Here is a 26514-nt window from a genome sequence, read left to right as displayed (position 1 = left end):
TGCATTTTTGATGAATTTAGATGTATTTAGGTGCAGAGAATGCTGCTTTGTTTTGAAATTTTTTTTAAGAAGTAATTTTTTTCATTTTTACAGATCTAACATAAGGCCGGACTACGCAGACTCCAACTTCCATGACTTCAAGATGCACACCTTCACTCGGGTGACATCCTGTAAAGTCTGCCAGATGCTCCTGAGGTGAGTGTGCTCAGCCTGCTTCTCAGTTTACAGGAACTGGTGTAATTGCTAAGTGCTTCAGACTTTTCTAGCATTCTAGCCAAATTTTTCTAAACTGGGGATAATGCCTTCATGGTTTGGACCCAACTGATCTTCACTAGGCCTTGGACATTGCCTTCATTGGCCCCAGGAAAGACCTATGCCTTTGCAGATGGCACTTCAGTAGCATGGTGATATATTTCCCCGCCCGCTTCTGAGCTAATGATTTCATAAAGGAAGAATTTAACACCTTTTAATATATCACTCTCTAATTTTACCTTTCAGAGGAACTTTTTATCAAGGCTATTTATGTTTTAAGTGTGGAGCAAAAGCACATAAAGAATGCTTGGGAAGAGTAGACAATTGTGGCAGAGTGAATTCTGGTGGTAAGTTATGTTTATTGTTGGGATTCTGTTAATGAGGGCATAAAACTTGCTAAATGTAATTAAAGGCCTAGTTTACTCTTAATATGTGTTTTATTGTAACATATCTTCTGTTGAAACTGTTAATTTTAAGCACAATTAGAAAATTGCATAAAATCATATGACTTTTCTGCATGATTTTGTGTGTACCTTGGAAATGAAGATCCTCAGGTGGCACTGAGATGTTTTCATGTCATCCATTTCATTAACCCTTACCCTAAATACCACTATAATTGTACAGATATAGCTAATACAAATAAACAATAACAAAAACAAAAACAAAGATTTCCTTCTACCTTTAGTTCTTAATTTGCTTGTTTCTTTTCGAATATTTCACTTGGAATTGGTAATGATGCCACAAATAAACATCACACAGACTAACTCATGAATTAATGAAATGAATACATTGTCATTTTCTAGCATTCAACAAAGGACATATATTCTTTGGATTTTATGTAAATATTTTCCTCACAGTCTTTAAAAATAGTGCTCTATGATTTTTCTGTGAGCTGGTTGGCAATTATGCATTCAGTAGCCTTTTGCCTCTCCATGCTCTCTCCCTTCTCTTTCTTTTCTGGTGTCTTTATTCTTTCTCTTTCTTCTCCTTTCTCTTTGTCCTTTTCCCCTGAGTTTCTCTGTGTTTTATCAATAAGACCTTTCAAAATCAGTAGAACTTTTTGAACACAAGAAAGAATCTTTAACAGCTTGAGTTCAAAAGGTAGCCATGTCAACCTTTGATTTTCCCAAAGGGAAAGATGGACATTGAATTATTTTGGATAATATGAGGAAAGGAAACAGAGAATAGCCCAGTTCAGAACTGAGTTCAGAAAATGGGGAATTGTAGAAAAGGTGAATCCTGTTAGAGGAATATCACAGCACATTCCTCTCACTTTGCTCCTTCAGTGGACATTTTTATAGGTCATTTTAGGACCCTGTGTGCCATTAGCTGTGCTAGGCCTGAGCAGCTGCAAGAACTGCATTAGCTGAGCACCTGCATTGTGCTTTTCCCCTGCTTGGGTGCTGCAGCATTTTCCCCGTGTGAGCTCCTTCCATCTTCAAAAGAGACCTTTCCACTGCTAATGGATCAGAGTGCTTGTGCATTTTGCTCAGGGTTGTGAAGTGAAACCGGATTGTCTCTTATATATGTCTGAAGATCAGAAATGGTTTACAAGGTTGTAAAATAGAATATTGCACATTATTACTATTATCCTTTGTTTTCCTGAAGCAACTTATCACTTAACTCTTGTGACTCCATTTTTATATGTCCCATATTATTATCTCTTTGAAGATTAGCAGAGCCATGTGTTTGTATAAATACCACAGCCCTGGCTCAAAGAGTTAGAATCTGTGAAGGACATAATGTCATCCCATGGTTAGCATGGTCTTTATGTCTTGAAGAGTGGAATATGGGAGAGTAGTTGAGAGCCAAACAGAGATGGTTGAAATTCTGGCTTTCTTATTTACTGGCTACCTGACCTTGGCGGGAATTGATGTGAACATTCTGAGCTTTAGTTTGGCCATCTTCACAGTGTAAATTGGAGGATTATTGAAGGTTGTAATGAGATCATAGGGATGCTTAACAAGGTCCCAGGGTGCAATTAAGAACTTGCTTTTTTAATGTAGGGTATTACTGTAAGAAGTCAGTCTTTTAGAAGACATAGTCTTTCTGCATTTTTGTTCAAAGTCTGAAGGTAATATGGATAGAAAAATTAAACTTTAAAATGATACACAAGTGTGACTTCAAAGGATCTTAACAATTCTAACTTTTGTATTAAAAAGTCAGTAGGAACCAGTTGGGAGCTCCTGGTCTAGCAGGATAGAAGAATGAAGTATAGCCAGTGTCTGATCCTTATTAGTTCAGTGTACCCTGCCATAGATGAGTCATTTTACAGTGACAGTAAGACCTGTGCACTTTGGAGTCTTGGTCCGGTTTGATTCCTGGCTCCTCAGTTCACCCTCTGGGTGACTTTAGACCCCACTTATTTAAACTTTTTAAGACTCCAGTTATTTAAACTTTTTAAAACTTTAAAAGTTTTCATTTCTTCCCTATAAAATAAGGATGATAATAACACTTAGCTTTTACATTTTTAAATAAATGTGTAGTATCCAGTAAATGCATTTGCCTTATTAAATCACTTAGTGCTACAAACATTCTGTAATGTTGGCTGTGTTGATGTTCCTGTTTTTCAGACAAGAAACCAAGGCACAGAGAGTCAGTAGAGCTAAAGTCCAAATCCAGGGAGCCCAGCTTCTGGCCTGTACTCCCAGTCCTGGCAGTTAGCTATGAGGGTAATGTGTCAAGTGCCCAGGACCTACTTCTCATAAGCCGTCACCTTTGCTTCTTTCTGTGAAAAGAGCAATTTTCAAATAGTTTTTAAAGGCAGAAATACTTGGAATTTGAGTAAATTAGTAAGTACCAAATGTTTGTATATGAGAATGTCTCCAAGTGCTAGGAGAGAACCTGGTATCCCTAGGGACTGCGCTGCTCACCTCAGATCTCCCAGGTCTTAGGACATGATACTTTCAGATCAAGGGCCCCTTCTTTTAAGATGAGACATTTGAATCATAAAATTTGAAAATAAGGTAACTAAACATAAGACTCTTAGTGACTTGTAGATTCAAGATAATGTTTGGTCATTCAGATATCCATTAAAAGGTAGCACCGTTCTCAAAAATTTGTGATGTAGTTCATTATAAAACATGATAGTGGCTTTTTTGAACCTCTGACTAAATTTGCTGTTTGGAATTTTGAACAGATTCTCTTGCACTCTTGATTCTGTCTTTGCTTTCCATCTCCACCTTGACCGCCTTTCCTCTCTCTTTTGCATATCTGCTTTTTCTGTCTTCTCTTCATGTCCTTTCTTGTTCAAGATTTTGAAGAGACAAGTGACATTGAATTCTCACAGTCAATTAGTGGTATGAAATAAGAATCTGCCTAGGAGGCTTCCTTTTTTTCCTTCAGATCAGGATTTTCTGAGTAGCCCTTGTAACAAAGGGACCTTGTATTCAGGATGAAGAGGGATCTATGTTAGAGCAGCGTCAGCAGTTTTCTCCTCTCCTTTCCCAGGAAGCTGTCCTCTGAAAGTTGGGAGTCATGGTATCCTGTCCTCATACTCACCCTCCCTGTGCTGCTATAGGAAGCAACTGTGTGTAAAGCGTGAATTCGAGGCTGGTAGGTCTGATGTGAGTGTAGTGGAATGGGTGCTATTTTTGAGGCCGTGGGCAAGCCAGAGTTTATGGACTGTTTGGCAGTCTGCCAAGAATCTTAGCTTTGCTTAAGATTTTTGTAGGTCTTTATTTTGGCATCCAGGAAACATTGCTTGCAGTGAAGTAGTTTTCTATGGCTGTCACATGGAAATTTGTGTGTGCGGAGGGCAGGAGTGAGGAGAAGATACGTTAGGTGGCAGAGACATGGTTTACTTGAAACGGGCTTCTATGTGGAGGCAGGTGTAGTATCATTTCAGGAGAACTCAACTTTGAGAGATTCATTCCAACAGGCAAATTTAAAGCAGGTGAATAGTTCTGATTCAGATGTTCACACAATCCAGGTTCCCACATAAGTCATAGGTAGTTTGAAATTTACCCTAACTTTATAGCTCCAGTGCTTACCACAATTAAAATACGTTCTTAAGCGACAAAAGGATTCTGACTGGCTTAGTGTGAGTTAGGAAGTCACGTATAGGCCAGGGAGCTATGTCTAGGAGGAGTGGTTATATTGTAAATATTGGATGGGTGGGATGGGGAGCAGTCCCCAGAGGGCAGCCTGGCACCTTTGATCAACATTAGCTGGACAAAGGAGTGGCAAATGCAGAAGCGTCACTAATTGTACAAAATGATACAATAATCCAGGGATCAAATGAAGGCGAAAGAACCTTCCATTCTGCCTTCTAATTGTCAATTCCTATAGTGTTCATATTTCGAGGGTTAACTCTCTTTCTTTCTCTCTTATTTGACACTGTTAACAGTCTTCTCGACCTTCTCCTTCACATCCTTCATACCCCTCATGCTGTCCTTTGGAGATCTGATTGGTTTCTCTGGCTTTGGCTGCAACCTATACCTCAAGGAGATAAGGCTTCATCTCTACAAGTGACGTTTTTTCTGAACTCTGAATTTAGAATTTCCATCTTTTCTTCACTTGTCCTCTTCTAGGTGTCTCTCATGACCTCAAACACCATATATCTAAAACCAGCCTCATTAGTCTTATCATTTTCCTATTTTTTCCTATTTTGTCTGTTAAAATTCTTCCATTCACGTATTCACTCAAACCTTCCATTCATACATTAACCATTAACCACTGAATCTACTCATATGCAACTGCTATAGGTAATAAATCTCATTGTCTTTTATTAGGACCATTTCGAAAGTTTCATAGCTCTCTACTCTTAATCTTGCTCCTGTATAAGGTCTAAAATGACCTTTAAAAATCTTTAAAAATCAACTATGATTATGTCACTCTTTTGTTTACTCTGTTGTCTATTTCTAATAGAATCACGCCTAAAGTCTGGCATACAGTGCTCCAGATCATTGTTCCAGCCCTATTTTTACCACTACTCCCATTCCCCAATCCATAGTACAACTCTGATAACTCATAGTTCCCCAGCTACTTTTTTCATGTTAGAATACCTAAGTGTAATTTGTCTGTTTGATAAACGTATTCATTTTTGAATTCTCAGAGAAAACATGTCCCCTCCCTCTGAGAACTTTTTCTGACACTCTCAGTCCCTGGGCTTTCTTTGTCTGTCAGTTCTTTGTGTGGCCCTGGCTTCTTATAATTGCTTTTATCATAGCATTGGCCTCATTTATTTTAACTATCTTCTTGCTAATCTCTTCAGTTTGGCTTAATTATAAGAACCATAAATTATTACTGTTTTGACCTCAGGAAAGACATGGTACATTGATAAGCAAGTAGGTAGACCACCAAACCCATGCAAAAAAGAATGAGTAGAATGCAATGTACCAGGGCCTCTGGGTCCTGAGGATCCCTATAGCCTTCTTAGATCTAAAAGCAGCAGGTATGGGAGATTGTACAGGCTTTGGTCCTGTCCCTGGGAACACTAGAGCTTGACAAGATGGTGGACGAGTGGAATAAAAGCCTCATCTGAATCCCTGGTTAGTACCTTGAAAATTAAAGATAGGAAATTGGGTAGACATTTTATATCCCTTTCTAGTATTTATGCAAGAAAGCCTCAAGCCCCAAGCACTGATTACCATGCTTTTTGCAGGGGCCACCTGGTTAGGTTAGTAAGAAGCAAGACAGTGAAGCAGTTCACATAACCCCCGATGACAGAAATACCTCTTTCTGGAGGAATCTGCTTCCTGATCAGTCAGTGCTTTTGAAAATTCTTGCTTGGCTTATACTGTTGTCTGCCTCTGAAATGCACCCCTCTTTCTTCTTACAGTTATGGTCTCCCATCCTTTACTCTTTACCTAAGCTCTTTGGTGATCATTAACCTCACCTTGATCACTCAGTGATAATCTGAATTAAGTTATTCTCTAATTAGCATATGTGTTATTTCAAAGGCAGGCTGTGTTGTGCTAACTAACACACAGTTCCAGTAGCTTTCACACAATGAAGTCTCTCTCACAATACCGTTTCCTGGTGTTTAGGGATCTTCTTAGTAATGGCCTGGGGTATAGAACAATTCCATCTATGACTCTGCTAACATGCTGTATGGTTTTCAGGGATGCAGCTTTTTAAACCCATGATCTGGAAATTAGCAGTACTATTTGTGATCACTGCTAATGCCTTAAACTAGTTACACATCCTCAACTGAATTATCCGGGGAAGTGGACACTATCATGGAACGTAAGGATTACTTGGGGGAATATTGTGGTGTTTGCCACTTTTACTTCACCTAGTAGGTTATACACGCCTTCACTACAGGAGAAGTGAAAGCAAACATAGGGCATGTGGTTATCATCTTCTGGGTCCACTGTTTCAACCCTAGTACAGTGCTTAAAAAAGTTACAGAATGTGGCTATTAGTCATTAAGCATTTCTTATGTGAGTTAGCCTTCTTAGGATATTGTCCTCGTTTTTTATATTTCATGTTATATGTCCCTTAAATCTTATCCAGTCTTCACTTACCCTGGAAATTATAATTATTTGGTAAATATGCAGTGCATTTATGAATGAAGCAATCCATTCATATTAATATACAACCATGACAGAATATTAATTTAAGTTCATTTGAAGTACAAAAAAGTATGCATTTTTTTTTAAAGTAAGATAAACTGTACAGCTTAGGAACATATTTGAAGTTTGGTTAATTAGTTTGTCATACATTTGAGGACTTGCATAGATATAAATAAAGGGCAGGGAGTTCCATTCTCTTTTTAGTTGAACTTGAACTGACTCCTTCACATTTACCATAGCAACCCTGATGATCAACACATACATGGCTCTGAAGTGTGTGCCAGAACTTTCCAACATTAATAGGGATACTTATGATCTCCATTATATGAGTCCTCTTAAGTTACTGCAAAGCTGATGTAAATTCTAGGGTGACATTTCTTTCTCACAGTACACCACGATGAAGGTCTAATCCTAGACTGCAACTTTTGGGGACATTTAAGTTTTCCCCCCAAGATAATATATGGCTACCCCTTTTGTTCCCCGGTTACTGTGACAATGATCAGTATAACTTGCTTTGAATCTTCACAGTTTAAACAAAGAAAGTATTGAAAGGCAAATATTACTGGAGCAGACAACTTTGCGTTAATGCATCTTTTTCTTTTGTGGGAATGCAAGCCTCAGCTTCTCTAATATTTAACTAAAACAGACCCCCATTTGCTTATCTGTTTAATTACTCTGCTACCTAGGCTGGCTGTTATTTCTGCTGTTGCTGCTGCTGCTGCTATAGCCACCTTTAATTGGGAGGAATTTGCCTTGGTGTCCTGCTGGGTTAATCCTGCAAGCTTGCTACCTAGAACCTACATCCCACCCAAAATGGGCTTTTAAAAAAATAAATAATATTGCAAATTTTAGCCTAAGAGATAAATTGTTAGAGTACGATTTAATTTTAGCTTCTACCACAAGAAAATTTTATCACATTACTTTTAAGTGAACTGAGGCTTGATCATTGATTTCATTAAAAAAAAGACTTTGGTTCTGCTTAATGATACTTAAAAACTTTTGTATAAATTACTTTTTTTTAACTCATCAAGACAATTTAATATTACAGAGTAGTAGTTATTATTCCTTCCATTTAACTATTTCAGTTTATAAATACCTCATTAATTATTAAAGAACTGTAAAGTATTGTATGGTTAGATTCCTTTCCAGCTCTAACAAAGACTTGAAATCAAATCCTCTTTTCAAATATTTTTATGGTTTATGCTTCACTTTTTTCTTTACAGTAATTGCTATAGATCTGAGTAGTGAATATAGCATTTGTGCAACTTCCTCTAAAATTTGATCAATCCAGCCGTTCTTCAGTTTTATGTTTCACAGAAATTGCACATTAGCCATGATAGCAAGGCACCTTCAATAACTATACTGATAATTTCTTTTCTGTGGCCCCTTTTGTGACAGTCTTCTGGACAGTGATTTGCTTAGTCTGATGAAATAGAACTTCAGATAAGAGGCAAAGCAAATTGTCTAATAGTGTATGAGCTAAGAGCTGCTTGTATTAAACAGATGAAATAGGACTAATTTTGTATTTAAACAAGCGAATTATATACTGTGAGTCTAAATCCTGAGTGAAAGTCATTTCTATACCACAGAGATGCACAGGGAACTCTGCTGGCATTGGAGATAGAGCTTTGGTAGCACCACTTCTGTGAATTACGTTAAACTAGTTGGGACAGGATGAAAGAATGCAAGGTATAAACCCCTCAAGGACCTGTGAATCACCATCTAGAAAGGTTCTTGAAAGGGTAAGAACATTTTATAGTTTGATCAATAGGAGCCTGAGAAGTAGGCTGCGGGGCAAAGACATGTTGATGATTAAAAACTTTTGGAAACTTGAAGAATTGAATTACTATCCTAAGAAAGTTGGAGAGAGGGAGAGGGGGGGGAGAGAGAGAGAGAGAGAGAGAGAGAGAGAGAGAGAGAGTGAGTGTGTGGGCGGGGAATAGACTGACTCAGGCTTTTTCATCAAATCTGAATTACCCTTTTCTTCTAGGTCATATTCATCCAAAGAAGCAATGGTGATGATCAGCTTTTATTATCTCAGACCTAATTGTGACCTGTGGCACTCACAGAGTTTTCTAGAGATCCAAGTGCCTGCCATCATAGCTTTGGGTGGATAGGAAATAAAGGGTGGGAGTGCAGACTTCAAAAGTCGGTCAACTTTTCCTGAGAACACCTCATAAAAAGAAATTCTTGTTCCACTTTTATAGCAGAATGAACTTTTATTTTGAAATATATATATGAAATTATAGTCGAGTGTTTCTCTCCATTATTACATTAGTATTAATTAAACAAACCATTGCATTAATTGGTGATGGGAATTAAAATTATGTTTATAAAGGAGATGATCAGGCCGAGGATTTAGCTCAGCGGTTCGGTGGCCTGCCTTGCAAGCGCAAGGACCCGAGTTCAATCCCCGGTACCCAAAATAAATAAATAAATAAATAAAAAATAAAGGAGATGATCCCAGTGGAAAGGGCTTAGTGCTGGATGCAACTCCGTCTCCGAGGGCTCATGTCCTTGACTTTTCCCTTACCATCACTTCTCCGCCCACGTCTATCTCCTCCTCAGTCAGAGGCAGACCGCTTCCACGGACTGGGTACCAGCAGTGAGCACACTGATCTGCTCTTGCTGAGAACACCACAGAAGGAGCTGCTCTTCAAAGTTTGAGTGCTTGTGTAGCCATTTCTCATATGACGCTTTATATTTAGAACCTGCTCCAAGTTCAGAAATTCTTACCCACGTTCTTTTTTTATATATATATAATTTTGAACTTGCAGCAGTGGCCATGTCATTAAACTGGATGGTCTCCTTTACAAACACAATTTTAATTTGCACAACCAATTAATGCAATGGCTTATTTAATACTAAAGTAATATAATGGAGAGAAACACTCAACTATAATTTCATATATATTTCAAAGCAAAAGTTCATTCTGCTGTAAAAATGGAACAAGAATTTCTTTTTATGAGGTGTTCTCAGGAAAAGTTGATCTACTTTTGTAGTCTGTACTCCTACCCTTTATTTCCTATCTACCCAAAGCTAGGATGGCAGGTGCTTGGATCTCTAGAAAACTCTGAGTGCCACAGGTCACAATTAGGTCATCACAGGTCATCATTAGGTTGATAAGACACTAAGTGGAGAAAGAAAGCAGGAGATAGTGAGAAGGGGGAGGGATGAAGGAGGAGGAGCTGAATAAGTTACTCAACCCAGTCTAATTTGTTCTTCACCTTGTGCTAGTCCCAGGCATGCCTCACTTGAGCCTCATGTGCCCCTGGATTCTGTGACTGATCCTCATTTTCGTAGCTTGCCATCAGCACCTACAGAATGATTTATGAAGAGTCTGTAAAGGAGAGTCTTCTGTTCTGTGTCTCATTCTCTGGTGAAAGGATGTGAGTGTCTGCGTTTAGCAAGATGCATACCTTAAATATCATCATTTTCTTGCCCCGAGGCACATACAGAGGCTTCTCACAAGGCCTGATTCGACAAACTACTACCACATGAAGCAGTCATAGGTTTTATGCCACAAATAACACATTTAAAGCATGTTGTAAAAGACACACTTCACAGGGACATCGAAACACTGCTATATAAAGAATCAGGAAAAAACAAGATATTTTTGAATGGAAATGAAAGTGCACATTTGTTTATTGGCACTAAAACCAATAGATCTGAGAATTCTCCCTTTTTAGAAATTATCTAGAGGTCTTCCCAAATTTTAAGTCACCATTTTATAGGTCACCTTGAAATATCAAAGTTTTCCTTAGTGTTCTTGGATGGAAAGCTTAAACTGCTCTCCTGTTGATGCTCCCTACAATTTATAATTCCCAGATTGGTCTTGAACCCACCAGGAGGAAAATAAAGGTTAGGGCTATCCTGGAATATGTGTGTGTTTTGGGGAAAACCAGTAAAACAGGTATCCTAGCTGCCCTGTTAAAGCTCAAGTTCACTTCACTTGGGTTCTGAGTTGGTGCCAGCCAAAGTGTACTTTTATAGATGCTTCCCAGCCAGCCTTCTTAGGCAGTCTTTCTTCTAAGACATTGTATAGTTCTGATGAGAAAAAGAAGAAGTGAAGTAATTTCTTGTCCAGGAATACTGAATGGTAAAAGCCAACTTCAGGACTAACAAAGATGCCTTCACATAAGGCAGACAGTTTTCTGTGAAAACCTGGTGTATTGGGGTTTGAAATTAATAAAGGGATAAGGATTCAGCTTTTCTCCTGAGAAATAAGTTTTTTAGTCATGGATCTTTCATTTCCATGAATTGGAGTAATTCTGTAAAGGGCAGGGGAAGACAGCTGACACCCACCTGTTCCATGCCCCAGTCAGTCTTCTCTGTGAAGCAGTAAGTGGCAGCTAGTCAGGTGTCTGGTAGTTTTCCTTGTGAACTCTGGCCAGCCACAGGGCTCCTTACAGTCTTCTAAAGAAACATCCTGCACAGAGGTCTCATTTAGGTCTTCATTACTAAACTAGCATCTCTCTCAGGGGCATCTCTCCTCAAAGATCCTTCTTTAGAATGTTACTCTGGGTGGGAGAAATACAGGTGTGGGCCCCTTGCAGTACAGGGTCTCCGCTCTGTATAGAGAAGCTGTAACATACATGCCTAGGTGCTTCTACAGGTGGGGTAATAAAGCAGAAACACTGCCCATCATTTTCCATCTGCAACTTGTGTGCCTGCTCTCTGAATGACCCTTTGCCTTCTGACCAGATTGTTCCCCTGGAGATCCCAGGGCCCCTTATAACTGTTAATCAAATGCAGAACTAAAACAGTGAAAGGATGTTGCTCCTGTTTATTGAGAGGTAAAATAAGGATGACAAGAAAGTCAGTATTATAATCAAATGCTGAGTTATATTTTGAAAAAAAAATTCCATGTAATAAATTAAATTGTATTTTCCCCAGAATTAAAAATAAGAATTATAGCTGCTTAATGGAAAAAGATCATATGAAATGCTGTGCTGTGTTCAATTTGCAGTTCTAGTTAATGTGTTGCCTGTGTGATTTAGTGCATTTAGATTCTTAAAACGTGTGTTGAAAGAGGGTTTGTACCTACCTATCATGCATTTAAATTTAGTGCAAGCTCTTGTTTTAAGCAGTTTTATATGGTTAAGTTGACATTGCTTAATAAACAACTGAAAAAGTTAAGCATAACCTAGAAGTCATTTAAAAGTATGAGTCACTTTCATGACAAGCCAATAAGGTAAGAGAACCCAGGTTGCAAAACAATTACTAGCCCAGCCAAGGGACCCTGGTAATATATTATGGGTATCAGTTAAGGAAACAAAGCAGTAGTGTTTTGCCACGCTGCAGAGAGCAAGCTAAGTTTTCTAACCAGACCAAATAACTGCACTGACAATGCCAATTTTTACATTTGTTTCAGAACAAGGGCCGCTCAAGCCACCAGAGGTAAGTCTAATATTTAAAAGAATTTTGTTTAACTTTGCCTTGCTAACTTAAGTAGTCTTGCACTTCTACAATGTTAAATATGCCTTTTAGAATGAACAGAGAAAAATAGAAATGGAGGGGGCAGCCAGGTGCTTGTGAATGAAAGGAATGGGAAAATAGGAGGACCTTGCAGTCACTGTGTGGAACTCAGACTGCAGCGAAGCAGGAATACGTAGTCTAACGCTGTGTGTGTGTGCAGCAGGACAATTTCTTCAGAGGGATGGCAAGCTCTTATCCCAGGAAATTTATATGCGTATCTCCTGTCATGAAATGTGCTGGTGCCCAGCATTTTCCGGTACTGAAAATTCTAACATTGTTTATCCAAGAATATCATTTCGTATGTCTAGTCGTTGTCCATTTCGAGCACAAATATGATTAGTGCTATGGCCTATTGACCCAGTCACGATCTGATAACATGCTGATTTGGTTTAACAGTGTAACTCTAATGTCTTAGAAATATGTGATCACTTAGCTCCCACAATAAATTTAGTTTAAAAATGCAAAAGAATGAAAAACATGGCCGTTTCCAGGTCAACATTGCCTTCAGTGAAAATTGACAAACGTTTCCCTGTACCCTGCAAAATTACCAAAACAAAACCTTTAAAAATAATACCCTAGCAGAGAAGAATAAAATGTAAAGAGTATGTTTCATTACATGGACCAAAAACAAACAAACAAAAAAACCAAAATAGTAATCGGAGAATTTCAGAACAAAAGAACGACAAGATTCTTTATCAAATTATTTTAACATGTAATAATTATCTGTCTTTAAAAGTGCTATCAATTCCCAGCACCAAACCAAACAAAACAAGAAAAACAAAAACAATTTTTAAATGAGCTAGCATTTATATAGTTGATTAAAACAATGAAACATGCAGCAAGGTATCATAGGAAACACTTGTTTCTACTTTTTTTGCATAAGCACATAGTTTGTACAAGTAGGGCGTTAAGCGTGTAGTATGACGAAGCTCACGTTCTGCAGCTGTTCCATGTCTCTAGAATCTTTAGATCTAATGTGGAGTGTGCCTTAGAATCTAGGGGCTGGTTCAGGGATTGCCTATTCTTTTTTCCTTTTAAGCCACATAAGCACTTTTAGGCTAAAATAAGTTAAGCTAAAACCTCTCCTAGCGTTTCCCAGACAGGTAAAATTTTTCCTGAGGGCTGTCTTTTTCTTCCCGCGGAGCCATGGCTTTGGCAGGGCTGCCTGGCTTCACTTACATTCTCACACTGTTCCTAGATTATGGAGACAGAGTCCTTGTGCAGCTCTGAACTTTTAATTCAGAGTTACTTGACATTTATCCTGTTAGATATATGCATGACTTTTTCTGGGAGTGATGGGTTCATTTTATTTTAATTAAGGTGATGTGAAGTGGGTGTATTTACAGAAAGGAAATGTGCTAAAGAAAGTTTAATAATTTTCACATGATATTAAATAATTCTCTCAGGCTCTTTTATACTTTAAAAATTACACATAAGCTTATCAATTAAAAGAATTAATTTTCACTTTGATTTTTTTAAATATCAACTTTTTAGTGGTTTGCTTAGATTTTGAATATAATAAGTGTTATTTTATTCAATTAATGCATGACTGCACTGATAATCTTTACTTTAGATGGAGAATTATGGTAAAATCTTATGCTGACCAATTTACTTAGAAATTTTAGTTGATTTAAGGAAGAAGTATAGCAAAGAACATTAAGAAGAGTTTTTTCACCCTATACCAATAGTGTGTTTGCTGTCAGGAGTGTCTTCTCCCAGGTAAACGATGAGGCCCTTTTTGTGAGCTCTGTGATTTTAATTTCCTCCCTCAATTCAAGGACAATTTTCTCTCCTTGTTCTGCTTTAGAATTCTCCTCTCTTTCCCTTTTAATGGCTATGATTGTGAATTTTCAATGATAGACTTCATTCTCAGGGTATAGGTGAGTTTTCGATAGCCATGGATCTATCCTCACATCCAGCCTCCAGTGGACCTTCAGAACCTCTCTGACTCCAACAAGAAAGTTTAGCATTGCATATCTATTCAGCAACTTTAAATCTATTCCTTAAAATAGGTCAAAACAGAACAACCGAAGTTTGCTTCCTTTCAGCAAATGAAGCTTTGCTTGTTTTGTTGGTAAAATCAACAAAGAGATTTTTTTATTTCCAAAAGATCTAAGAAGACAGATGCTTGGATAATGAAAGCACTTTTAGAATACAAAGACAAGGTAACAGGTAATGAAGCAAGAAATAATTACCAAGTGCTTATAAAATTCCCTTTTGTCCCCCCACCCTTCTAAGTAGATAAAAGCAGGTTGCAAATGCTCTGAAGACTGATTCTCATGATCTACGGGACCGTAACTGAGAGCTCCCACGGGTGGCTACTAGAAATATCCTTCTCACCTTTCCTCCTTCTGCTTGCTGGCTGAGCGCAAGGGCCTTTCTGGTTTATCCTAGGATTTTGAGAATACAAATCAGGAAGGGACAGGGATCACAGAATGACAATTGAGTTTTTGCGTTTTAAAGTTGTTCAAATATATTCCATATTTTTTACAATATATTTTTATATTATAAATTATTTAAAAATTCTCAAATGCTCCAAATGTACTTGGTCTAAATAGCTGAAATTTCCTCTTGTTTAAAATTTTTTTCTTCTTTAATACATAGTTCATTCCACTGCTAGCCTTTCCTGTAAAATGTTTGTTTTCAGAGTGCCTGATATTCATTTGACTTGTCAGGACAAAAATCCTAAAACATAAACAGTACAGCACATACCTGCAGTCCCAGATATTCTGCTGGTTCGGGCAGGCCTTTCCCTTGAGTCCAGGAGTTTGAGCCCACGCTGAGTAACATATCTGTCTCCAAAGTGGGGAAAAAAGAATAAAGGAGTTAGTGGTAAGATTTATCCTTTGTGTGAATTTAAACATTCAAAATTCCACAAAATTAATAATAGTAATAATACACTGTCACTTAATCTGTGCAACGTGGCAAGAACTGTTTCAAGCCCTTCACATAAATTAGCTCATTTAATTCTCCCCATCAGTCTTATGAAGTGGTGCTTTTATATCCCCTTTTTATAGATGAGGAAACTGAGGCACAGAGTTATATTTTCCTGCTGACAATATTGTCGATAGTGTAGTTCCTTTATATAAAGAGCTCCAAAATATTTTATGCAATTTCAGGGAGTTTTGGGTTTTTTTTAAGTTTTTTTTCATGTTATCAGATACCAGTCTGTATCCTGCTTCTTCTTTCTGTGTCCTGGCCACCAAGAAGCCCAGAGTAACATTTTCCTCTGTCCACTATCTTTATTGTAGTTTTTCCAAATATAATTATCCATCTTGCCCAACAGAGTTTCAAATGCTTATTTTAATTATCTGATTAGTCTTTTACAAATCCATTTTGAAAGAAGTTGGAGTAAAGGTAAAAATTACATATTTTAAGTTTTGCTTGTTTTCTTTCACCTGAGAAACCAAGAATCTGCTGGGTATGGCTCTGAGTGAAGCTCTTTGGAAAACTAAAGACTTTGTTTCAGACATTTAACTTTTTTTTCCATTAATTTTATTGGTACATTTTAGGTATACGTATACATTCATTATTGGGAATTTGTACCTTTACATGATATATCTTGGTTCTTATTTTTTCCCCATTCCCTTACCCTCCCTTATTTACACAGACTTTGTTTCCATTTTTTCCTTTTCTCATATTTATACCTTTCCCTCCTTTCCTTTCCCCAATCCCTCCCACTTCCCCTTCCCTTTCCCCTTCAGACCTTTTTTCTCTATTTCACATTATTATACATTTTGATCCTCATTTACACTTTCAGTTTCTCCTACCACAGAAACTATTCAGTGTTTACACGTGTGTCCTATTTATTTCACTTAAGAGTATGGCCTCAGTGTGCATCCATTTATCTATAAATGTCTCTAGCTTCTTATTCATTATGGCTGAGTAGTACTCCATTTTATAAAATAAACCATATTTTCTTTATCTAGTCACCAGTTGATGGGTGTTTGGGCTGTTCAGACATTTAACTTGTGAATGAAAACAACATCAGGAGGAATCATAAGAAAAATCCATGGCGAATGTGTGCTTAGCCAACCAAATGTGCTCTGAATGTCTTCACATGTAGCACAAACCCAACACACATTCAAAGACAATTGCTTTTGTAAAAATCTGAGTTATATAGTAGCCATAGACTCAACTTCTTATCCAGCTGTATAGTAAAACATTAAAAGTCAGGTCCTTTCTTAGTGGATTACTGTAGTCAGTAGGTGGCAGTGAGTTTATTGCTTGTGAAATCAAATGTGTAACCATGCATTTTCTATACTTTTTGTAATGCATAGTGTATCCTAAGGAATCATTTTCTAAAACAATTCACTTTCATGCCTTGTCACCCCTACCTGCATCTCAGTTTGGGTTTTTTTTTTAATGGTATTCAGACACAGTGTAATTAAGACACCATTTTTATTTAGGTGTTGGCTTAGATCAGAGCTTTAGATCTTTGTTTTGAGGTTGTTTACCTTCTTCAGCCTGTAGTTGTCAGGCCCCAAACAGAGTTGAATGAGAAATTTCTTAGGCCAGTTTAAGCTATTGCTAATGTCTTTGCTGGAAATATTTTCCTAGCAAGAATGACTGCCTGGGCTTTGCTCTCCTCTTTGCTGTAGTGACTATGACTTAAAAAACAAACAAACAGCCCCTCCCCACAAAGAACTGGGATACAGTATCTGGAGTTAACAAAAATATTTCTTTTTCTTAGTGTTATATCAGTAGCTTATTAAATATGATGATATTCAAGTGGAAGACCTATTTTAAAATGTTAAATTATAAAAGCAAACTTTAAAACCATGTTTTGTTCAAATTTGGTCGTGCTTTTAATTGGAAAAAAAATCCAGCATTCATTGACCTTTCCAAAGTGTAACAGTTAATGTAATTTCATAAAGCTGAACAACCAAAACATTTTTGTTTTGCTTTGTTTTATCTTTCTGCACAGAAACGAACCAATGGACTCCGAAGAACTCCCAGACCTGTGGATCCAGGTGTGTTTATAAGTATACATTCTAGAATGACTGCAGTTAAGTGATTATGAAAGTTTATGGGAATTGCTGTAGAAAGTTAGGCGTGTTGTTCGCTTTTGTTTTTCATCGTCTGGTTCTGTGTGACCAGGAGGTGAAGGTCTAAACCGTAAATCATTCACATGGTGAGTAACCCCCAGTACCCCATTTTCAACAGTAGAGCTGGTTATTCACTTACTGAACAGCCTCAGGGTGCCTCGTTAATGCTAGCATTTTAAGCAATCGTCTACTTCCCCCTGAATCTGGTAAGAAAACTAAGCAGCAAAGTGATACTTCAAAATCAACATTTTTCTAAGGGATTAGGAAAGAGCATGCAACTGGTAACCTCCACATATGGGAAAGTTACTTTATCCTGTATACAATTTTATAACAGAATCACGGTTTTAAGGACTTTGTAAACGAGTGTCCTTTCTGGAGACCAATGATTTATCTACAGACAATATTCGGTTATGTTCTATTTAACTTGTGAGGTTTACCCTGTCATTATGTTAGTATAATTATGTTTTTCTTCCATTAAGCAGTGCTTTCCACAGTTAAATTGCAAAATATTTTGCTTTGTACATGATTCCTATTATAGGTAAGAGATATTCTCAACTGAGAGATTTAAAAGATGATCTTGACAGTAAATCAAGTGGAGCATGAAATATAGAATAGCCTTGCTGAAAAATAATCTGGATTATGTGTTTTGTTTTGTTATGTAAGCAGTGTTCGCCTAGTTGTAGTTTAGTTTTCAAAGTCTTTTAACTTTCAACTGAAACCGCACCCATGGTAGTCCTGCCAGTTTATGAGCTGTCTGAGATTTATAGGAGCTTTGTGCCTTTGGCTAGAAATTGCCTCACTTGTATCCTGAGATCAGTTTAAATCTTTTAACTACAGAACAAAAAAATTGAGGTCATTAAAAAATAGGATCCTGGTTTGTTTTTTAATAGTTTTTGTGTTCCCAAGACAAAACCCTTTGCAGAGGATTCTGAGGTAATATTTAGAAGGGACTTCTTTTATTCTACTTGGTAGGAGTGTATGGCTGTGAACATAGTATTTTTTTCTTATTTTGTGTAAGTTGTATTTCTATTTCAGAAAATTTTCTAGCTTTTGTAAATGTTATTTTAAATGCTTTATTTCTTCTATGGGCATTTTTTATTTAGACCATTCTCCTCCATGGAAATGGATTTCTGTATTTATAGTGTATCAGTAGTCGCACATTTAGCTCTTAACAATTTATAGCAAACATTTTTAGAGTCTCTTAGATTATTTAAAGGAAAATATAGTCAGCTCACAGATTATAAATATAGCCAAGTAGACCATTAATTAAATAAATTTATATTTATTTTTCCTAAAGGTGATGGTTCTGTGACTCTTCAGCAGTTTGTTCAAAAGAATTTAGAACTTCATGAAACATAACCTTACAAAGGCAAAAGAAGTGCTGCTATATGTTATGTTTATAAAAATGTATAGAATAGTTTCCCATTTGATATAATTAATTTATATAAATGTATTTCTCGTTTTTCCAAATTTAAAAAATAGATGTTCTGGCTTTTGAAGCTACTGATGAGGTAACAGCCCTTTGTGCCTGTAGCCATCTTTGGATTACACTTGAATTATATGGGATTATATCTCCATGGCTGGCACACTGACTGTTTTCTAGGGCGTCACTAGATTGGCTGATAGGAAAAAAATATGATTAAGCCAGGTGTAGCTGCTCCATCAGGCTCAAATTTCAGAGCCCTGTGTAAATGTAAATTGTATACCTTTTCCATACGTGTTTCATATTGGAAAAGAACTTATGTATCATTTTGTGGAGTTGTAGGTGCTTAATAGATGCTTGTTAATGAATTAATAACTCTATACTTTTTCTGAAGGCATTGGGCCTTTTGCTTTTTCACTTCTTCTTGTAGATGTATTATTAATGCATCATTCCTTCATCTAGTGGTAGGAAGTATGGTTCCGAGTACATGGCATTGGCCGGAAAGTGAACTTATCTTTTTACTCTTTCAAAGACATTCAACAATTTTTCCTGTCTTTGTTTTGCATTGTCTTTGTCTGTAAAAGGAAACTGATATACCACCTTTAAAAAGCTGATATAAGCATTACAGGATTTAACACATGTAAAGTACCTTTGATAGTGCCCACTGTGGAGTAAATGCTAAGTGGTAGCTGCTGTTATACTAATTAGTTTGTTTTAAAGCATATTATTTACTGTTGGAAATTTGTCATATGGAGAATCGGTCATACTTGCCAATTATTTCCTTGCAGATAGAACCTGAATTTTATGTTGAATTTCTACCAAAGTAAGAAGTTACATAATCATAGCCATTCTCCGATTTGACATTATTCATTACCTAATGGCTTTCATGGTCCTTTGCTTGTTTTTAGCAATAGATACAATCAACAGTGATGGTTGAGAGTTTTTGTTAAAATTATCAGTGTTAGTGATTATGATGAAGAAACAAAGAAAAACTCCTGAGGTTGAAACTGTATATTGTGGAGTTCTCTTTTAATCCAAAAGAACCATAGGTTTGCTTTGTGGGTTATTGTCATATTTAAACATTAACTGTGTTAATAATTGTGATTAATTTGTATAACAGTATTTTCAAGTGACTTTGCACTTTATTTTATATATAAAATATTATATTTATATTCATATATTACATATTATATTATATGCTATTAAATTTATCAACTTAAAATCTTGACTGCTTTTATAAAAATAGTAATATGTTAGATGCAAATTCTGGTAGCTCTTGAGTTACTTAAATATAGCGGGGTATTTTCATCAGTTTATGCATTTCTTCCTGAGGCAGATGTTAGTATCAGGAAAACAACACTTGTAACAGACAGATCAATTATTTCAGGAACACGGAGGTGCTAGGCCTTTTTCAAGAACATGAGATCATAAATCTCAAGAAAATCTGAGAACTGATGTAATATTTTTCACCTAAAGTGGCACTCAAGGTCAGAGTTACCAATTAAATTTTAATACTGAGCTTTAAAAATTTCCTTCTAGCTAAGCATAGAAGATACAAGATTTATTTCGGTTTGCAAGAGGTGAATCTGTATGCCAGGGCATGTACTCTTTCCACGGAGTTCATGTTTTTAGATTATCACACAATTGTCTTATATCAGTAGAACTCATAGCATTCTGTATCTAAGTCCACAGTCATTAGCTTGTAAAAAATTCAAGCCATTGTTCTCTATTAAGCCATTTTTCTGCCTAAGATTAGATGGAGTGGATGGGGCATGTGTAGGCATGTGTAACTCCCTTTCTGAGTTTAAGGTACTCATGTGATTTGTGATAACCTTGAATAGTAAATGTATAGATAATGGTAAAATTGATGATCCTTTCAGAAACTTCTGGCTGTTCCTGTGCTCATTGTTAAACTCTTGATTACACAAAGATGCCTGTGTTTAGAAATTCTGTGTTTTTCTTACCCAGGAGATACCTTACCCATTCCTTAGCAGACAACATCTTCAAAGATGGTCATTTTCTCTGTTTTGCACAGGATTGATATATATATAGTCTTGTATGACGAAAATAATTCAAGTAATCTTTCTTTCACTATCAACTCTGTGTCTCACATGACATTAAGCATGGCAGTGTTATTAATTATGAAACATATACTCTCACCACAAATATGTTTTTGTGGCAAGAACACACACACACACACACACACACACACACACACACACACACACACATTTTCTATCCAGGAAAGGAATAGATACAGGCACAAAGTTTTGATTGCATAAATATAAATATAAAAGTTTTAGTATCATATCCTATCTTATATATGGATCTATAATGGAATGGTATGGTGTCTTAACAATGAATAGTCTTATAAGCATAAAAATTCTACAGTTACATAGTACATGCAAAAAAGCAAAATGAATTGGACAATATAAGCAAATTACTTTTAAAATGGTTTATGCATTGATGTTTACATTTACATAAATAAATTTTTGTGCTGGTTTATTATATTGAATTATAATTTAATTTGACTCCCTTTGGTGTTTTAATTTCAAGGGATTGTTTAGTGTCAAATTCAAACAGAATTTTTATGTTTTTTTTAGATTTACTTTAAACATATTATCAATTTACTCAATAGAGAAAATTTGTATTTTACTTTTCAAATAGTATACATTGATGAGAAAAATAGCAACCAAGTGTTTTTAAATGACTGATCTAAAAATATACTTTCATTTTTTAAGAGAAAAATATACATTATTGAAGGTTTTAGTAAATGAGCTTTTGTCTATGATAAGTAGCAGTTTCCATAAATTGTAATGTCTCTATATTAATCATTAAAATCTACTTCTATCTCTTCTGTCACCTCCAAAACTAATTTATCATCAAATATAGATCCTAATCTAAATATTAGTCGCATAACTGTAAATTGTAAAAATATATTTCACATTGAAAGAAATGAACTTGAAAAAACTGGGACAGTAGAACCCAGTGATTAAGATTCATTGCAGGAAAATGAGAAATACAAGCTGTGAACGAATGCTGGAGAGCATGCTCCGGTTTTTAAAATAGCTGATTTTTCCCTAGCTTCTATTAAACTATGAACAATAAGACTAGTTTTGCACTAAGGCAGTTGATCCCCTTGTAGTTATTTTCAGGAGTACCTTTCTAATTTCCTTTACCATGATAACAGATTTCAGGGTAACATCACAGTCCCTGGCTGTGTCTTTTTTGGTTTGAAGATTTATTTCTCCCTTTCAGTTCACAAAGGATTACTGTAGTTGCCTGGCAGGCCTGTACATACCTTGCCAAGCCAGTTTTTATGGTGCTCAGGTATCTCCAGAATAGCAACAAAGAAGAGTATTCCAAGATGTGCCTGGGGGGGTCCTTTTAGATGGCAAACATAGCATTAGTGTGTGTGTGTGTGTGTGTGTGTGTGTGTGTGTGTGTGTGTGTGTGTGTGTGTAGTGTACTGGAGATTGAACCCAGGGCCTTAACACTGAGCTACATCCCCAGCCCTTTTTATTTTTAAATAAATTTGAGACAAGGTCTTACTAAGTCTCTAAGTGTCTAGGCTGGGCTAGAACTTGCTGTTTTCCTGTCTTAGCCTCCCAGAGTGAATGTGATTATTGACATTAACAAAACATTTGGATACAGAACCTTCTTGTGGATCATTTAGGAGCTTCTAATATATATTTTGTTATTGTAGTAATTATGTCTTTATATGTTTTATTCAGTGTTTAAAAAATATTGTACAAAGAAAGTCTTGAACCCTCATGCTGGTTGAACCATTCATTATCAATAAAATGTTCCTTATCTGGGAGATCTGATACAACCTGCTTTTCCTTTTCCGTATATGTGGCTATGCTAGGTGAACACCATTTCATTTCAGAAGAATATGCTATGTAAAGCTAAATAGAGACACTTCAGGAATTTTTTTGGACTGACCTTATTTTAGAGCTTGAGTCTAAAATAAATGAAAGGAATCAATTGGGGCAAAACTTACTGACTTCCAGTAACAATATTTGATGCAAATGATATCCACCTGACATCAAGAGAGGCAATATTGATAATGCATTCTTTAATATCATAAGAGTTCTATATAAAATAATGAGAATGGCTGCCAAATTAACTAGAGTGTCAGCGTGTACATTGTGGAATTCCTGTTAGAATGACTCAGATTGGTAATCAGTTATCTTTCAGCATAGCCAAGTCACGTTGCTCTTTAAAACTTTAACCTGAATGAAAGGAAAAGTTTATGTTAGGTTTTTATAATAGTTTTTATCGATTACTTTTCTTTTGAGATTAACATGCTATTTTTTCTATGAAAATACTAGAAATACATGGAAGCTTCCTTGCCTTTGATAAACTTGGAATTTTATTGTAGAGAAACATAGCATGTTGACTGTAGTATTGTTCTGAATATAATGAATTATCCAAGGGTGTGATATTTGCTGGGGAATGATACAGATGACAATGAATGTAGCTAGGAAAAAAACTCATTGTAGACTAAATTAAAAAGTTCACAGGGCAAGGAAAAAAATATCTAGCAGATATTTCAGTGAAAGTAATTTTACCTGAAGTACAGGTAAATGAAATTACCAGTTGTTACCAGGTTTGGGTGGGTTCAACACTATATCTACCAGCATGCTTATATGACATAAAGCCATTTCAAACTGTTTAGGAATAAAGGCAGAAGGGCAACTCCAGGATGTTTGGCTTCAGGCAAAGTTCGATCCAGGGACTCAGCTGATACTCTCAGCTATCCGTGTCGCAGTTATCCTTTCTCTGCTGAGTTCCTCTCAACAGGCACCTCTGGTATCTTTGTCTCATCCAAGTGAAAGTGTTCACTGCCGCTCTTAGTGTACGTTGTCCACATAGCTAGGGAACCCAGAGAGAACAGAACATCTTTTCTTCAATATTTCTAGCAAAAATTCTAAGGAAGCTTGGCCCAACCTGGACCATACACTCATCCTAATGCAGTTGCTGCATCCAGACTTCCCTGTGATTGCTCTGCCTGGCTCTGTCCCCACTTCCAAAATGAGGAGTGAGGATAACCTAGCTCGTCTACATGAAATGTGTCTCTACAATTCTGTGTTTACAGAAGAATGAGGGAAGGGGAGGAGACACTTGGTTTTGGCAGATTATAATATATCTCTGTTACTGTGCATAACAGTTTTTGGACATTTCATCTTTGGGCTTACTGTGGCTAATTTTTTCAGTACTCCTACCTTCTCCTTTTTTCCATTTCAAGGCTCTTCTACTTGATAGTTGTCTAGTATCAAAATAAGTAAATCTCGAGGAATATGTTTAGATAGAAAGTGGAGATTCCTAACAAAGGTTTTATTCAATCTGCTAACTTTGATTTGCAGCAGTTACCACAAATTGTTCTTGTGATGCTTTATACCTAAAATACCAAGTTGATATTCTCTTTTGAGTGCAGCTACTACACGTTTAGAAGGAACCAATCTATTCTTCCATGCTTACCTACTAAATATTAATATAGATTGGCTCATCCCAATAGACAGTGGCGTAGGGAGGACCTAATGTAGCATGTTTTATGGAGACAACAGGGATGAAAGATGCTCTCTGTGCTGGAAAGGCCAGGGCAAAAGTGTGGAGGGTCAGAGAATGCAGACTTCGAGGCATTAAGTTGAGACTGCAGCCTGCTGCGGTGGCAATAAAGGCATAATGAAGAGAGAGAGGATTTGGGTTTTGTGTGTATGAAGCACTTTCACTTACTCAGCACTGAGAGTCGCCAGGGGCAGCCCTCTGCAGTGGTTTAGCCTGAGGTTCTGTAGTGGTATGGGTTTGTGTACTCCACCTCCACTTGGTAGTTGTATAATTTTAGAAAATTTCTCATTTTATCTCCAAAAATGGGGATAATAGTAGCAGCCATCTTCTGTGTCATTATGCGATTAAATGGAATAAGAAACTAAATGTTTGCCAACAAAGTGTAGCACATAGTATGTGTTCTATAATGGATGATAGTGATGATGATTTTAACTAATGCATATGTGTACCTATATTAGTTTTCTATTGCTAAACAACAAGACACTAAATTTATGAGCTTCAAGTCACACACATTTATTGTGTCAGTTCCTGTGAGTCATAAATCTGAGCATGGCTTACATGCGTTCTGCTTCATTTTCATTCAAAGCCTCATGCAACATGTTGGCCGGGGCTGAGTTCCTTCTGGAAGCTCAGGTAGGGAAGGGCCTACTTGCAAACTTCTGTAGTTGTCAGCAGGATTCCATCCCTTTTGCACTGGAGAACTGTGGGCCTCAATCCCCAGCCCACACTGAGAGGCTCTCTACAGTTCTTCCATTTGTGATGATTTCTAATGTGGCTGCTTGCTTCATTAGTGTACACAGTGGAAGAAGGCAATGTGGTCTCCTAGCGTGGTAGAAGCTAAAATCTTACATCGTGAAATCATGGAAGTAATGTCTTATCATGGATCATAGGTGTTTTTCAGCAGAAGGAACCAAAGCTCCAAGAGGTTAGGCACTTTACCTGAGTTCATGGACCCTCTGGTGACTTAACTGTTGTGCGTTTGATTCTAGAGATCCTCTGGAGCCCTTCTGGGGATGCTAGTTATGCCCAGCTCTGGACAGCTTTAGCTCCTGAGACCCAGCTGTATAGTACTATGTAAATTAGCAGTGGGATGTGGAGTGTTTCGCAGTGTTCATTAGTGGCTGTTGTTACCAAGCAGATTTATGGGTGATTTTATTTTATGCATTGTTAATTTTGAGAATGTTAATCTGAAATTGCTACAGTATTTCAATTAATTTGGACGATTAAAAATTAGCACCAGAAGAATTCCTAGCAGAAGATAAGGCAGCTAATTAGAGGTTCTGAAACAAACAACTGTGGACACTGGCCCTGAACAGGCTGAGTGATGACACCTGGCAGGACTCACTCTGCTTAACACTTTTAAATAGAAATAATGATTTTTGGCAGTCTAAGTATTAAACTTGAATGCACTTGAATTTTTATTCAAGCTGTTTTAAGTCATTAACCTTTCAATATATAATTCTTAAATATTTTACAGTTCTGAAAAACTGCCTTAAGGTTAATTTGCAATGTTGTCTTTGGATTGCTATGGTAGTGGCAGGAATATAGGAATTTATTGCCCACGTATTATTTAAAAGTAAGAAAGCATATGCCTTTATATAACTTTGCCTTCTTTTATAACTAGTATTTTTCATTTTGAAAAGTTTCTTGTTTAAAATTCAGAAAATAGAAGTAAGCATAAAATGGACAAATGCCCGTATTCTCTCGTTTGTGTGATCACCCATTATACTTATACTTGTTATACAGTTTTCCATAGTACTCGTTTTCTTTGTGTATGTTTATGAAATGTCTGTATTTTTCAATTTGGTGTATTCTGCTTTTATCACTTAACTTTGTTTTGTGAGCATATTTATTTATTCATTTGTTCATTCAACCATTTGACAAGTACGCAGACTCAGTGCTAAGTTTACAAGAATGAACGAGATGTGTCTTCACTTACACAGAACACAGTGTCAGGGAGTAAAGGTAACAGTGAAGATTTGTGTATAAGGAAATACCCAAGGACGGTCCTTAAAAGGGGCACAGACCTGCCACGCATGGTCATTAGGAAATGATGTGTGAACAGAAATCCAAGACATGAGTAGGGGGTGGAGAGGGAAAGAACTGAGTTCAGAGGCTGAGGGGATGGCTCCAGCAAAGGCCCTGTGGTACAGCAAGCGCTAGATGGCTAGGAGTTGTCACCAACTCTGACGGAGGGGGGGGGGGGGGGGGGGAGAGGGGGGGA

The 26514-nt window shown here is 36.8% G+C and overlaps 1 protein-coding gene across 2 annotated transcripts in view; it reads left to right on the top strand.

Annotated features, from left to right (window-relative positions):
- The window catches only part of Vav3 (vav guanine nucleotide exchange factor 3), a 275111-nt gene that overhangs the window by 155426 nt on the left and 93171 nt on the right, over positions 1-26514 (top strand). For both annotated transcript variants that reach the window (XM_019204802.1, XM_033758176.1), the window contains exons 15-18: positions 94-195; positions 499-599; positions 12145-12170; positions 17176-17221. In XM_019204802.1, coding sequence (XP_019060347.1) covers positions 94-195; positions 499-599; positions 12145-12170; positions 17176-17221 — 275 coding nt within the window. The remainder of the gene's footprint in view (positions 1-93; positions 196-498; positions 600-12144; positions 12171-17175; positions 17222-26514) is intronic.

Source organism: Fukomys damarensis, unplaced genomic scaffold, assembly GCF_012274545.1.
Source record: "Fukomys damarensis isolate Sample0158 unplaced genomic scaffold, DMR_v1.0_HiC HiC_scaffold_33, whole genome shotgun sequence".
Taxonomy (NCBI): Eukaryota; Metazoa; Chordata; class Mammalia; order Rodentia; family Bathyergidae; genus Fukomys; species Fukomys damarensis.
This window is presented reverse-complemented; position numbering and strand designations above follow the sequence as displayed.